At 43.0% G+C, this 14,422-nt stretch overlaps 1 protein-coding gene across 1 annotated transcript in view; it reads right to left on the bottom strand.

Moving 5' to 3' along the window:
* TMEM131 (transmembrane protein 131) overlaps nt 1-14,025 on the bottom strand; it is a 67,294-nt gene extending 53,269 nt beyond the window's left edge. The window contains exon 1 of the mRNA XM_083437567.1: nt 13,543-14,025. Within this exon, the coding sequence (XP_083293693.1) occupies nt 13,543-13,714 (172 nt within the window). The 5' untranslated portion in view covers nt 13,715-14,025. The remainder of the gene's footprint in view (nt 1-13,542) is intronic.
* Nucleotides 14,026-14,422: the final 397 nt, after the last annotated feature.

Raw genomic sequence — 14,422 nt, 5'->3', positions numbered from 1 at the left:
AATGGAGGAAGAAAGGGATGCTTTAGGACTGTTTTTTGCTCATATGTCTTGGGAAGAGAAGAATGTTTTGAAGCCAGACAAATGTAGAAGAATTGACATTTCAGGGGTGTCTTGCTGGTCTTTGGGCAAAGAAAAAGACTTTGGTATGTATAGAGGCACAACAAATCAACATAAGGCAAAACAGATTACATGCTAAACGAATATATGAGAGTTGAATCCTTGCTTGTTAAACAAACCATGGTTAAAAGAAGTATACAGTGCCTACTGGCCCATCCCTATATATGTATATGTGCCTTGACATTAAAAAATGTCAGCAAATCAGGACTTGCCTTTATAGATGTCATGTTGCTTGCTTATTCTTCTATAATTTTAACTTTAATAATACCTTCTACCAATTGAGACATAAACTAGGAGGAAAGGCCTGTGATTTTTTGGCTCCCCATCCCTCATATTATTTTTTATTTTATTTTAATGATGTTACATTGCCTACCTTCTAATCTTCCAAGAAAGATGACAATTTTAATGGCAGCAAACATTATTAAAGGCAGAAAATTCACATCTAAGTCAAAAATATTTAGGTAACTGACTGGTATTAGTTAATTCTAGGATGTTATATTCCCATATCTATTTGACTTGACTCTGCAGATACATCAAAAAGTGGTTCAGAATGCAAATAATTTATGCAGCTTATCTGTGATTTCTTTATCAGTATTTCTCCCACAGCAATGCTGTCTTGCTGAGGTGTCGCCATGTAGTGCTAAACTGTGGTTAGTTTTATATGCTAATGCTGCCAGTATCTGAATATACATTTACCAGACAGTAGCTATGTTTTGACTCAATGCTGACTATGAACCACAGTTAGTCGAATTAGGTGATGCATGTAGCTCAGCACTTCCTACTTCACTCCTTCCTCTCTTGAGTAGCGAAACATACCGTGGGAGTGGCTGGCCTGGCACTATATCCAAACCAGCATTTGCAGTTTATTTAGCAACAAACTAACTATGATCCAATCACCTTATGGTTTCATTTCCCACATCTGCCTAAAGGAGGGAACAAAGTGGGAGTGTTCCAGCTGTGTGAACTAGCACACAGCTCATGTAATTTATCTAACTATAGTTTGTGGCTGCATGTGACATGCAAACAAGACGAATGCAAGGATAAGTAATCTCACCCATTACCATAACATCTATTTTTGGCTACCCTCCACGCTCCCCATCCTATCTCTATCTCAAGTTTCAATCAAAGAAATGCTAAGGTGTCCCCAGTACTACTTTACTTTTTTAACCTCTTGTTTCTACCAACAGTATTCTGTGATTGAATTGGTTTCTCTTAATGTTCCTAATTTATTGCATTCAATGACCTATTTGACATAGAAAGCAATACCAATGCAACCCATTTTCCAAGATTTATACCAAGGGATAATTGTATCCCATGGATTGCAGGTGAGGGTAGCCAATGGTCTCAAACCCTCTTTGAGTTAGGAACTTCCTCTGCCTGTGAAAGCAGGCTCTGGTGGATAGTGGGTTCAACAGTCAAGAAAGTGGTTTCTGCATATGCTGTACAGGGAGGTAAGGGGCAGGTAGGGTTCATTAACTGGGGAAGGTAGCCCACGCAGGAGAAGGAAAACGCTTATCCTAAACCTCTGTTGCCTTGCAGGCTATCTTTGAGGAGAAAAAAAGGCTAAGGAGTAAACCCTATACAAATCAAGAGTGGGGTCCCTAAGATGGCTGCATGGATGTCTTGTATGTCTCCTTCTGGCAACTCCTGCAGCCAAGCTGATGCCAAACGTGTTGCTCTGCTTTCCTTTGGACAGCTTCAGTGAGGCCGAGAGGGAGTTTTTGTTATTGGGGCAGCCCAGGAACTCCATACACACTGCCTAGGATTGCACGCTCTGGGAAGGTTACCGGTGCTGCTAATACAACGGTTTGACTTCCCCCCTGGAGGCACACTTTGTTGTCTCTTGAGACAGATGGATGCCAATAATCCATTTCTCATAGGTCAGAAGACTTATGCTTGGGTCACGTTTTGTGACTTTTCAGGATTCTTAACCCCTCCTTGCATTATTTAGAGGCATGTATTGAGGCTATCCCTACAAAGACGTTAAACATAAATGACTATGAATAATTACAGCAAAGCAAACTTAATTTGATAGCCAGTGTGGTGTACTGGTTGGTGCGCCAAAGGGTTTAAATTCCCACATAGCCAGGGAATTCAGTACAGTAGTTTACTTTGGGCCAGCCGCTCTCTTGCAGTGCAATCTACCTCACAGGTTTGTTGTGAGGACTCCACTGTCCCTCAACAACAATAGGTCTGACTCAGTATAAGGCTACTTCCTGTATTTCCAGCTCCTGCATACAGTGTGTTACAGTAGTCTAAGCAAGATATTATCAGAGTGTGGAGGAGACACTGCTGGCACACCAGTCACAACTGGAGAAAGGTACTTGGTGCCAAAGAGCTGCAAGAGCATAGGAGCATGGCAAGGAACAATCTCTAGGCGGGAATCTGATGCTTTAGGGCAGGGTTGGCTGATCTGTTTTCTGCCTTACTTCTAGATAAAATGTGGCACTTCACCTAAGAACAGAATTTGGAGTCTGAAACAAGGTAGCACCATTTGCTTGGTTATTTTCGTGCTCAATACTGCAGTGATTCTAGCAATATCTGTTTTTGTTTTTATTGTCAATGGAAGAAGTAAATCCATACATACAAACGAGTACTTGCTTAACTTCCTATATTACAACAAATAAAGAAATAATTTGCAGCTATGGAACTCCCATGACTAAACTGACTTAGCTGTGATTCCTGCACTGAGGGGTTGGACTAGATGACCCAGGGGATGTCTTCCAACCCTACAATTGTTATGAAATACTTCTCAGCTCCTGCTAGCTTTCCTCCACAAATGCTATGTGCTAGTGCTTAAAATAAAAAAGGGTCAATCAGGTTCTACTAGTATCAAATTGGAACCATCTCTTCTGTACAGATGAAGTTTCTACCAAATCATGACTGAATGTATATTGTAAATCTAATCCAACACCCACCTCTCATCCATGCACTGAGTCTCTACAGTTCTGCCTGGGTAGCTGGCCCTGCATATAAACAGATAGCACACCTGAAAGTACTATCTTAGGAGGTCCTGAACTGCCAACATCTCACCTACTAATAAAATTTTGTTATTCCAAGACTTCATCAGCAGTTCCAGGTGGCTATATTGTTATGTGTACCATAGCCACTATTAGTCTGCTGAGGCAGCATGTGATGCCTGCAACCTTCACACTTGGTCAGCCAAGGGAACAAATGTTCAACAAGCACAGACAGACCCACAACTGTTACTCAGATTTCATATACCAATAGGGCACACAGTGCTCAGCAGTGGACAGTTCCCACACTCGAACAGACTTCTTCTATGGGTCTAAGCTCTACCTTTGTCTCCTCATCCAACGACAAAGTAGATTATTTTTCTTTCTGACCATCAGATCTGGATTCCAAGATGCCAGTTACTGACGTTATCATTGTCAATAACATCAACAATGCTAATCAGAAAATGCACTACAGTACTTGTTTATTGAAAAAACACAACACACACACACACACACACACACACAAAGTCCATATTAGAGGAGGAGGAGGATTTCCTAAAGCATGTGTCTAAGGCATGAATCCCTTTGCAGCAGCAGCCTTGTGTGGGTGTTGGCAGCACGATTCTGCCACCCGTGTGAGACCAGCAACATGAGTCATGTCCTATGGACAGGGATGAACCAAGTTGTACAACATCTGGAAGGTCACATGTTTCTCACCCCTGCTTTAGAATTATCTTCTATTAGTAGGGTAGGGAAGCTGAAAATAATGCCAATATATTTCACATCAGGCAACCAATGCACTCCTTTGGTTTCAGATAGTACATGAGTAGGTGAGTCTAAAAAGCCCAGGACATGAAATTTCATGGCTAGTGTTCAAAATTAGCCAGGTGCCAGGCACATTTTGGACCTGGTGTGGGTCCAATTGTGACCATGCGGAGATCTCTGGATGCCAAGATGGCGACTGAGGAAAGCAAAAGGTGACTTAGAGAAGGATATGAAATATTTTCCTTGAAACTTGAATGAGTTTCATTCTGGATTGTTTTAGTTGATGTTTTAATGTGTTGTAAAATGCTTTTAGATTTGTTCTTTGAAATATAAAGCGGTATAGAAATAGAATGAAAAATAAAAATCCCATGGAGGGGATGGAACAGTGCCTAGACATTCCTTTGTGGCAGCTGCAGCCAAAGTTTAAGGTGCCATTTGAAGATTGCATTATATATCTGAGTTTCTATCACTGTTCATGGCCCTCTAGAGGCTATGGTGGCTCATTTACCAGAAGTAATGTATTTAGCATTAACTCTGCAAGTATATACTAGATTCTGGCCAAACGAAGCCGCCTAGAGCAAAATATAAATCAGGAAGCTTAGTTTGGTCAGAATTGATTATACACTTCCAGAGTTAATGCTAAATACATTACTTCTGGTAAATGAGCCATCATAGCTGCTAGAGGGCCATGAAAATTTGTTTCCGAGGCTTCTTAGACTCCTCTACCCATGTACTATCTCAAAACAAAGGAGCACATTGGTGGCCAGATATGAAATTGTTACTAGATCTCCTACCCCACGATATTCTTATTCACATATTGGAACATATCTGAGTCTTCTAGGTCCCATAAGAAAGATGATATCAGAAGCTCCCAGAGCATTTTTCTGTTTGGTTTTTCTTTTGGGGGCAGTGCGGGGGGGGGGGGACTAGCTCTCCTAGCTCTCATTATAACACCCTTACCATGCCCGTACCAAAATAGCGCTACTCCTGCCCAGTCCGCCAAATTGTGTTACCTTGGTAACACTTGAATTACTGTGTCAAGATTGCAGGACTTCCTTCACAGTGCAGTAAAAGATAGATTATTTGTGGTCTGTTCATAAAGATATGATTTCGTGGTGGCATCTGATTTTCTTGGCCTCTGGAAAGAAGTATATCTAACAATAGGCAGAGCAGTGCCCTCATAGCATTGTAGTTTCAAGTACTTCTTAAACACGTGGTTGTCTCAAGTTGTTCTCTTGATAAAAAAAACCATGTTATTCACTCAGCCAACCATCAGATTCTATTAATTCCCCTGTGATCTTCACTTTCTTACACTTTTGAACCCTAAAAAAGATTTCAAAAAATCACGTAAATTCATCTACCCAGATTCTGTACTTCACACTCTATTGTTTTCTCTAAGAAAGAGGTTGGTTCTGTGGCCTTTTGATGCTTGTCCCAGCTCTATATAATTTAGTTTAAGAGTTTCATTACAAGGAAATTGCTATGAATTACACTTCAATTAAAGGGAAAGAGGAAAAATGAAATATTGCACGTATGTTATGCTATAGGTCAAGTGGCCCCAACGTATTTTCAAAGTAATATAAAACAACAGCTATTTTATTGATACAGAAAGCTGAATTGCAGGCGTATATAAAGACATATAAAGATAGCACTGAAATTCAGAAGATGCCTGAATTTCAAACTGTCTAAATTGACTGGCAGTGGTTCTCTGGGGTTTCAAACAAGACCCTTTCCCAGACGTACCTGGAGATCGAACCTTGGATCCTCAATATGCAAAACATGTGTTCTATTCACTGAGCTACCCCCACCCCCAAAATAAAATGATGTAAAAATAAACAGACACAAATAAATAACTGGGAAAGGGCTTCTTAGTAGAACATGATTTGCATACAAACAGTTGCAAGTTCAATTTCTGGTGCCTCTAGGTAGAGCTAGTTCTATGCTATTGGTTTTTTTATAATGGTTTGCTGTTTTGTGGCCCCATTTTGAGTTGAAGTTTAGGAAAGAAATATTTCCAAAAAATGGCATTAGGAATCACTGTAGGCTCCAAATTCCATCTTCATAAAACTGTAAGCCTATGCTACAAACAGTCCTTAATAAAGAACATCTAAAAAAACCCAATTCTCACCCATTTTTAAAGATATGACTTAATTGAAGATTTAAGCCCAATTGCATATATTTAATATGCTCTTAGAAGTGCAGAACAATTAGATGAAAATCAGTCTTTAGAAGGAAAAAAAAAATAGGACAGCACACAGCACAGGATTTTCACCCACAAGTTTCTGTAGATCATGTACAATGGTACCTCTGGTTGCGAACGGGATCCATTCCAGAGTCCCGTTCGCAATATGAAAAGAACGCAACCCACAGGGGCGTGTCTGCACATGCGCGGGTTGCATTTCGCCGCTTCTGCAAATGCCCTTGGTGTCATTTTGTGCATCTGCACATGCGGCGAAACCCGGAGGTAACCCTTTCAGGTACTTCTGGGTCGCCACGGGACGTAACCTGAAAGAACATAACATGAAGCGGATGTAACATGAGGTATGGCTGTATCTGCGTTCACAGGAAAGTTCAGCAACAGAGAAACACTACAAGGCACACATACCAATGGGTGGGATTTCACCCTTCAGCGGGTGCTTGTATGTGTGAGAACTGCACATTTCTTAGCTGAGTCAGGACTTCCTGCCAGTATTCCTTGAGGGTCACATATGACTAACTGAAGTATAACTTTCAAAAACAATTTAATCCCAACATATAAGACTGCATAGATGGAAGAATCCCAACTACAGTAGGAGCGCCTATTCCCTGTCCCAGATCACATGATAATTATTTGGATTAAGCTTCTCAGCTTGTTCCCCCACCCAACCCCTGAATCCAATCCATCACATATTGACTGAATAAGCACACTAAGACTTCAGGGCCAAGTCTGGTGGGTAAAGGCAGCTGTCTCCAAACGCCAAATGATCCCACACAAGGGCCAAATCCGACAGTGCAGGGGAAAGACATCTAACAGTGTAGGCTGCCCAAGAAGTATATATTAGTGGTTATCATTTTAACTCACTACAAAGAGCAGAATTTCTCAGCACTTAATCCAGAAGATCCCATAACTTATAGATTCATAGAATACAGTGGTACCTCGAGTTACAAATGCCTCAGGTTACAAAAGCTTCAAGTTACAAACTCCGCTAACCTGGAAGAGTTACCTCAAGTTGAGAACTTGAGATGAGAATGGAAATTGTGTGCCGGCGGCGCAGCAGCAGCAGCAAGAAGCCCCATTAGCAAAAGCACGCCTCTAGTCAAGAACAGTTTCAGGTTAAGAATGGACCTCCGTAACGAATTAAGTCCGTAACTAGAGGTACTACTGTAATAGAGTTGGAAGGGACCCTGAGGATCATCTAGCCCATTCTGAACATGCAGCTGTCCCATACGGGGATTGAACCTGTAACCTTTATCAGCACCACGCTCTAAGCAACTGAGCTATCCAACTGTGTCACTGCAATCTCATGATCAGCTAACCAAAATGTAGATACAAGGCAAAGGAGTTAGTCGCATACAACTACCCCTCTTCAGAGGTACCCCTGGCAAGAAGCTGTATTGGCGCACCCCACCCCACAATGTTTATGTGACCCAAGTACACAGGCTTCCAGAATGGAGTGAGGGAGAGGCAAGACCAGAAGTTGCACTCCAAAACATCTGGAAGGACCAGGTTGGCAAAGGCTGGCTTAAGGCGTGTGTGCAGGAGGCACGGGCACAGAAAAGCACAGGAACTTTTCAATCCAATCTAATTTTCAAAGAACATCAGGTGTTTAGGATGGTGGTTTTAGGAAAGATCAGCTGTCCTTGAGGCTTGCAAAACAGTTATGTAGCCATCTGTTTCTGCCCTATTTCTTCCATCATTGGTATAAAGCCCTCATCATTTTGAGCATGTCTGCAAAAAAGGTTGGACACCAGTGCTCTGCAGACTATTTCAACTTTAGAGTAAACTAGCACAGATTGTTAAAATTACTATAACGTTCAATGACCATGAGCTGTATGTAAATCATTGATTCATTGGGAGTGGTGGAGCCCTGTGTTATATACAGAGATAGACAGTGAAATCCTATGTCAGTCTAGTCAGAAATTTCTTTATGTCCAGGGGGTCTTACTCACTTGTAAGTCTGTCTAGGTTTGCACTGTTAGGTTGAAATCCTATACACACTTTCCTGGAAGTAAGCCCAATGAACTCGAAAGCATACCAGTGCAAGTAAATAAATAGGTGCTGCTGCGGTGTGAAGGTAAATGGGATTTCTGTGCACTCTGGCACTCATCATAATGTCTCATTGAAATGGTTTAGTCATGCTGGCCACATGACCCAGAAAGATGTCTGTGGACAAACACTGGCTCCCTCAGCCTGAAGCGAGATAAGCACCGCACCCCATAGTCCCCTTTGAATGGACTTAACCATCACGGGTCGTTTACCTTTACCTTAGTCTTACAAAAACACAGAAATCAGTGTTGGACTAGGACCTGGTAGACCAGAGTAGAAATCCCCACTTGGCCATGAAGCTCATTGGGAAACCTTGGGACAGTCACAGTCTCTCAGCCTAGTCTTCCTCAAATGGTTTCTCTGAGCATAAAATTTGGTGGGGGTGGGGAGAGAACCATGTACACCTTCTTGGAGGAAAGGAGATGATATAAATTTAATATATATGCTAATTAAACATTCATATTAGGTATACTCCAATTAGCAGATGTGTGGATATAAGAATGCAAGGCCAAGAAAAATTATCTTGAAAATGGGAGCGAGAACTACAACATGGGATGGTAGAATCAAAGTGAATTATAAAAGGGGCGTAAGTAAAAAGGGCAGATGAAAACTTAAATGAATTTTTAATGTATTACGAAAAGAACACAAGACATGGGTGTCTTAATGCATTCAATGAAAACCTCAACATGTCCTGGATTATAACATGCTATATAGATCTGTAGGCAGCTTGTAGAAACTCTTAACAGCACACAAAAATAAATGTATTTAAAGTAATACTTTAATGACCCTAAAAATGAAGTAAAGGAGGCTCACAGAAGGAAAAATTCTCATTCCCTTCCTCCTGCCGCAGCTGCCTGAGAGGTTTGAGGACCCTCCTGACCAATACAGAAAAACAAAAACTTTCCTTCCATGAATTTCCTTATCTTAGAAAGTTGGATTTTAGATTACTCCCTTCCAGCAGCCCCCAATGGTTCATCCCCCATTATTTTTGTTTGGAGGGGGGTGTCCCTGACCCTCTAGAGAGGTCCCCCCCAAAGGCACAAGTGACCACAGGGAGGAAGGCATGGGGATCTTTCCTTCCATAAACTGCCTTAAGTTAACTTGTCACAGAATTCAAGTCTAAGATTTCATTCTTGTCAAATGGTTCAGAGTATTTCAGAACTATAACACGCTCCATTGTGAGCTTTCTATTAAAAACAATGAGTTAAAAATTATGAGTTCCTGCTATCAAAACTAAAACGATCAAGACTAACACAAAGATGTTGTTGCATCTGTATGTTAAGGTTGACTAGGTCCATGTTGTTTCAACAGACATTCCAGAGATGTCTTATACTGTATAATGAGTTGTAAACTAGCACCCACTTTCTAAGCATATAATACATTAACATATGAAGGATCAATCAAGGCTTAAGCATCCACTCTTTTCATAACTGTGGCTTGGCATGTTCATTACATTCTCCTGTCACCAGACAGTGGAGTGATCTTTTGGTAAACACTACATCTTCTTTCAGTAAACACTTCATCATCAATGTGAACCAAAGGAAAATTGGATTCATAGAACTGTAGAGTTGGAAGGGACTATTTAGTAGTACAACCCCCTGCAATGCAGGAATATGCAGCTGTCCCATATGTGGCTCAAACCTGCAACCTTGGCATTATCAGCACCACACTCAGTCTAACCAACTGAGCTATCCAGGATACCCACTACCCCCCATTTCAATCAGTTGCCTGACTCCTTTCTTCTCTCATATTGCACGTGCAGAAATGCAAGTTACTGTGCTATACATCCCTGGCCTTTCCAGTTTAACCTTTACTAGAAGTGCTACTTGTTCTTCCTCTCCTAGCTGCTAAACACATCAGATTATGTTCTCACTCACACATTCTAGAAAAAGAGAAGAGAAAGTGGAGCCAGAGTACTCTGTCGCAATTCTCCAGCGTGGAAGGGGTAAACCAAGCAATGCTACAATAGCTACACAGAGTGCCATGAGTAAATACGCAGCAGAAAGAGGGTTAAAAGGGCTTCTTTCCTTGCCACTTGCCTGGTTGCCTGAGGACAAATGCTATTCTATGCAGACAACCAGTCAAGTGGCAAGCTACCTGTCTGGAACAGGAATAGGTATTTACCTGCATACCCAACAAAAATGGTTAGTTGACAAGACACTGCAGCCAGAATAGTGAGAACCTGCCTGTCAAAACCACAGCTACTGCTTTCACACAGTCTGCAAAACTGTAAAAGTGAAAACTGTTTTGTTTTGTTTTAAAAAAAAAGACAATTTGGAAAATGATGTGGTTTAAAGTAATGCATGTTTTAAATGTTTCAAAATATCCAGCATTTGAAAAAGACATAGCTTTTTGGGACCATGACCACAATTTAATACATGAAAGATACTGGCATAGCAGTAAATTTTTGTAGCTTTTCACAGTTGTTAAGATATAAGGCAAGAAGTAAAAGTTCAAGTAAAAGCAGTGAGTAGAACATTTTTCTGCAAAGTCCAGTTAACAGAAACTGCTAAGTAGTTAAACCTTTTATTAATGTGCAACCTTCCTCTTGTGCTTATGAAATCAGCAGCAACATAATCAATGATGTTCACTCTTAAAATACTTTAAGACTAGAACAACTTTACTGTACTTATTTTAGGCTGCCTATCTGCATAATAAAAGAAATCCAGGTTTGTGGCATTGCCTCTAAATAGTAAATTTTGAAACCAGAATCGTACTAATTTCACACTTGCAAACATTTAAAAACCTTCTGTAGCTAGCTCCTAAGTAGTCAACAACAATAGCAGTCTGGAAGGGATAAATCACTCAGCTATACGAATAGAGGTATCTTGAGTAAAACAGACTACTAGTAAGAAGTTAAGATAGCAACATACGGACATTGGTTAAGGAAGTTAATTGACACTATACAGTCAGCAAACTCCCCCTGTGTTCATTTGAACACGATGGGAAAGACTAGTATAGCACACAGGTACAAGCTAGAAAACTCAACAACCCTGAAGAATAGAGCTCTGTGGCACAATGGGTCAGAACGAGAGGCGATAAAAAGTAAGTGTATGTACACAGGGAGAAATTGCAAGATTCTTGTCAATTTGCCTAAGCGAAATAGTCTCTGGGGAGGTAGCACACAGATACTCAAATGTAGATAGAAATATTAAGGTCAGGATAAACTGACAATACTATTCAGAACTGTTTGCCTTCTTTGAATATAGCAAAGTACCAAACAACCAAGCAGCAAGCCTGAGAACTACCACAGAATCAGAGCGATCTTCATGAATCATTAAAAAAGAAAATCTATGAATGACATTGCAAGACTAACTGCTCACACTGTAAGTCCTAGCTACAAATGAAGGCACATTTTTAAACAGAGTGAAGCATCAAAATCTCAACACACACTGTATATATATACACAAACCACCGAAAAGATAAGGGACATTTTCTTTGGGCTCCATTTGATAAACAACCAGATAAAAAGTTATGTACATTATGACATTTTAATGTTTAAGGTCACTGGTTAATAGAATTTCAACTCAGCTTCATAAAGCTTGCGTCAAACCAAAGTTAAGGATATGGATTTTCATAAAATCCACTTGGTTTCCAGTTTAAAGGTTCTAGTGACTTCACAAAGTTACTAAGCATTGCTATAAGCAAGATACTTCTAAGGAAGATGACTCACATCTGTTTTGCAGATTTATTTGATGTGTTTCTTCTTCAAGAATGTCTGTTATCTTTTCCTCCAGTGGCTAAACCCCCTGACTTAAAATCATTTGCTGCTCTTCACAGTGCTTCAAAGACCACTACCAGACATTTTATTAAGTCCTGAAGATGCTTCAGAATGGCAGGTGAAACTTCAAACTGGTACTGCATATATAAAATGAAATGCTTGACTTTTTTTGATAAATGCTCTTCAGGGACTCTGTAAACAGACACCTATAAAACTATATTTTTTACGGGTTGACAACATGGGTAACCAACATGCAACCCTTCATGCACTCTTGGGTTTCAACTCCCACCTGTCCACTAGCCACATTGACTGAGGCTGCTGGGAATTGGAGTCCAACAACCTTTGCTGGGCACTAGTTGTCTATCCATGATTTACAGCGTCCCTGAAAACTATTTATCAAAACATGCTGGGCAATTTGCATGCTATCAATACATCTTTATTTCCAAGTACCAAAATAAGGCTGGGGGTGGAGGTTGGAGTAGCATGTGCTACTCTTTGATGCTGCCCTCCTTTCCTTTTTGCTGCATCAGTAACCAAATCCAAAACCACTTCATGTGTTTTCTCAGTATGCAGGATTCTCGGGAATTTTGTTTTTAAAAATGCCACACAGTTCAACCCTGCTGACATTACACTAGCTCCACAGAACAAGCTTTAAAAGGAATCCCGAATTAATATTTTGGATTTTTCAAAAAAAATAAAAATGCAGTGATGTCCAGAAATCTCAAAAGACCTTTTTTGTTCCTTTGTTTGTTTTTGAAAGAAAGCACTTCTCCAGCGGGTGCAAGGTGCAATCTGACAGCTGCTCAGGGTAGCCAAGGTAAATATTTTAAGAGATGAGCTTCTTAAAAGAAGCCAGGTCAAACTTTGGGCTGCAGATGGTGGTGCCTGCAGCCAGCCAGCCTTGCCTTGCCTTGTGCGGGCGGGATCCTCCAGCTCATCAGGGGCAGGACTAGAGCTCCGTCCCCATCTCCCAACACACAAAAACAAAAGCGGGATTTAAAAAACCCCCAGCAACTTTACGTCACTGACAAATGCATGCGCCGAGCTTCGGCATTTTACTACGGCCCGGGTCACAAAGCGAGGAGAGAGAGATGGAGGGAGAGGGAGAGAAAGAGAGCCAGGCCCAGAGGCGGCAGGTCCCCACAGCCGGGTGGAGCAGCCAACAGGGCCGGCCAGTGAGTTGGCAGCCCGGCTGGGAGGGGACGAGCCAGAGCACCGGGAGAGGAAAAGGGGGAAGGAGGAGAAATACGCACCCGGCGGGACCCCCAAAAGAAAGAGGGAATGAAGGAGGGTGGGCAGGGGAAGAGACACAGAAAGCCAAGTAACTCAGGGGATGCCAATAGTACCCAGAAACTTCAGCACTGATTTCCGACTGAGGCGCTTTGTGGGGCAGGAGGGGAACCGCTGACAACTTTGGGAAAGACCCGGCGAAGGGTTAAGGGGTCGTCGTCCCCTCACCAAACACACACGGAGGGGAAAGACCCCTTACCCCTGGGGGAGCACGGAGGAGGAACAAGAGGGCGGCCCCAAACCAGGTGTGGGCACGTGAGAAACAAGCCAGCGGAGGGGCATTTAATGAAGCATCTGGGGAAGAGTTGGGCAGAGGCGGCCTCACGGGGAGGGTCGCGATCTCTCGGGTCGCCGTGAGGGAGGAGGCAGCGTTTCTCCTCTCCCGCCGCCGCCTCCCCACCCGCCAGCCCTTTCCTTCCTTCCTTCCTTCCTTCCCTTCCCCTCACCTTCTTTCTCGGCCCGGGCCGCGTTCAGGAGCAGCGCCACCAGCAGCCGCAGCGTGACTCCGAGCCAGGGGGCCGCCGCTACCGACCGGCTCTCGGCCGCAGGGACCGAGGGGGACCCGGAGGAGGAGCGAGGACGGGGAGCCGCTTCCCGCTTCAACGCCGCCGCCGCCATCGCCGTCGTGTTGCCGCCGTTGTTATTGTTTGCTTGGTTGTTGTTGTTGTTGTCGCCTCAGCTCGCCGGGGATTCCGTCGCCGTCTGAGGGGGCCCTGCTTGGCCCGCGAGGCAGTTCTCGCCGCGACTGTGTGTGTGTGTGTGCGTGTCTTTCTCCCCTCCCTCTCTCGTTAGGGCGCGTGCGGGAGCCAGCCGCTGCACTGGGCGGGTGCGAGCGCTCGGCGCGCGCACATCGCACGCGCTTCCTCCTCTCTCTCCCCTCTCTTTTCGCTCCTCCCCCCCCCACTCCGCCTCGCGCGTGAAGGGGCGTCGCTCCGCTACGCTCACACACCTCCTATAGGCAACCAATAATAAAAATAATAATAATAAAAAAATACTGAGATTCGGCCATCTTTAATAAGGGCAGGCTCCTTCCGCTATGTGGTGTTGTTTTTTACAAGCTAGGTTAGGAGCCGCCATTTTTGATCAGGGCACGGAGTTCACAGTACGGTGAGCAACAGGGAGAGCGTGAGCGGCGTGGCGGAAGGCCCCGCTTTACGCCTCTCCGAGCTAGGCTGACAGAGCTGAAACCTCCCCCGCCATCTTTGGTAAGGGCATAGGCAGTTCCATTTTAATACGGGGAGCCCCTTTGAGATTGGCTGAAGCAGTGCTCGGTGGAAATCTCACCATTTGCAGAAGATTTACGAGTCTGAATCACGGCTAGATTAG

This window comes from Podarcis tiliguerta (genome assembly GCF_965153285.1).
Source record: "Podarcis tiliguerta genome assembly, chromosome: 4".
NCBI lineage: Eukaryota > Metazoa > Chordata > Lepidosauria > Squamata > Lacertidae > Podarcis > Podarcis tiliguerta.
Note: the sequence above shows the minus strand (reverse complement) of the source record. Positions and strands in the feature narration are given on the sequence as shown.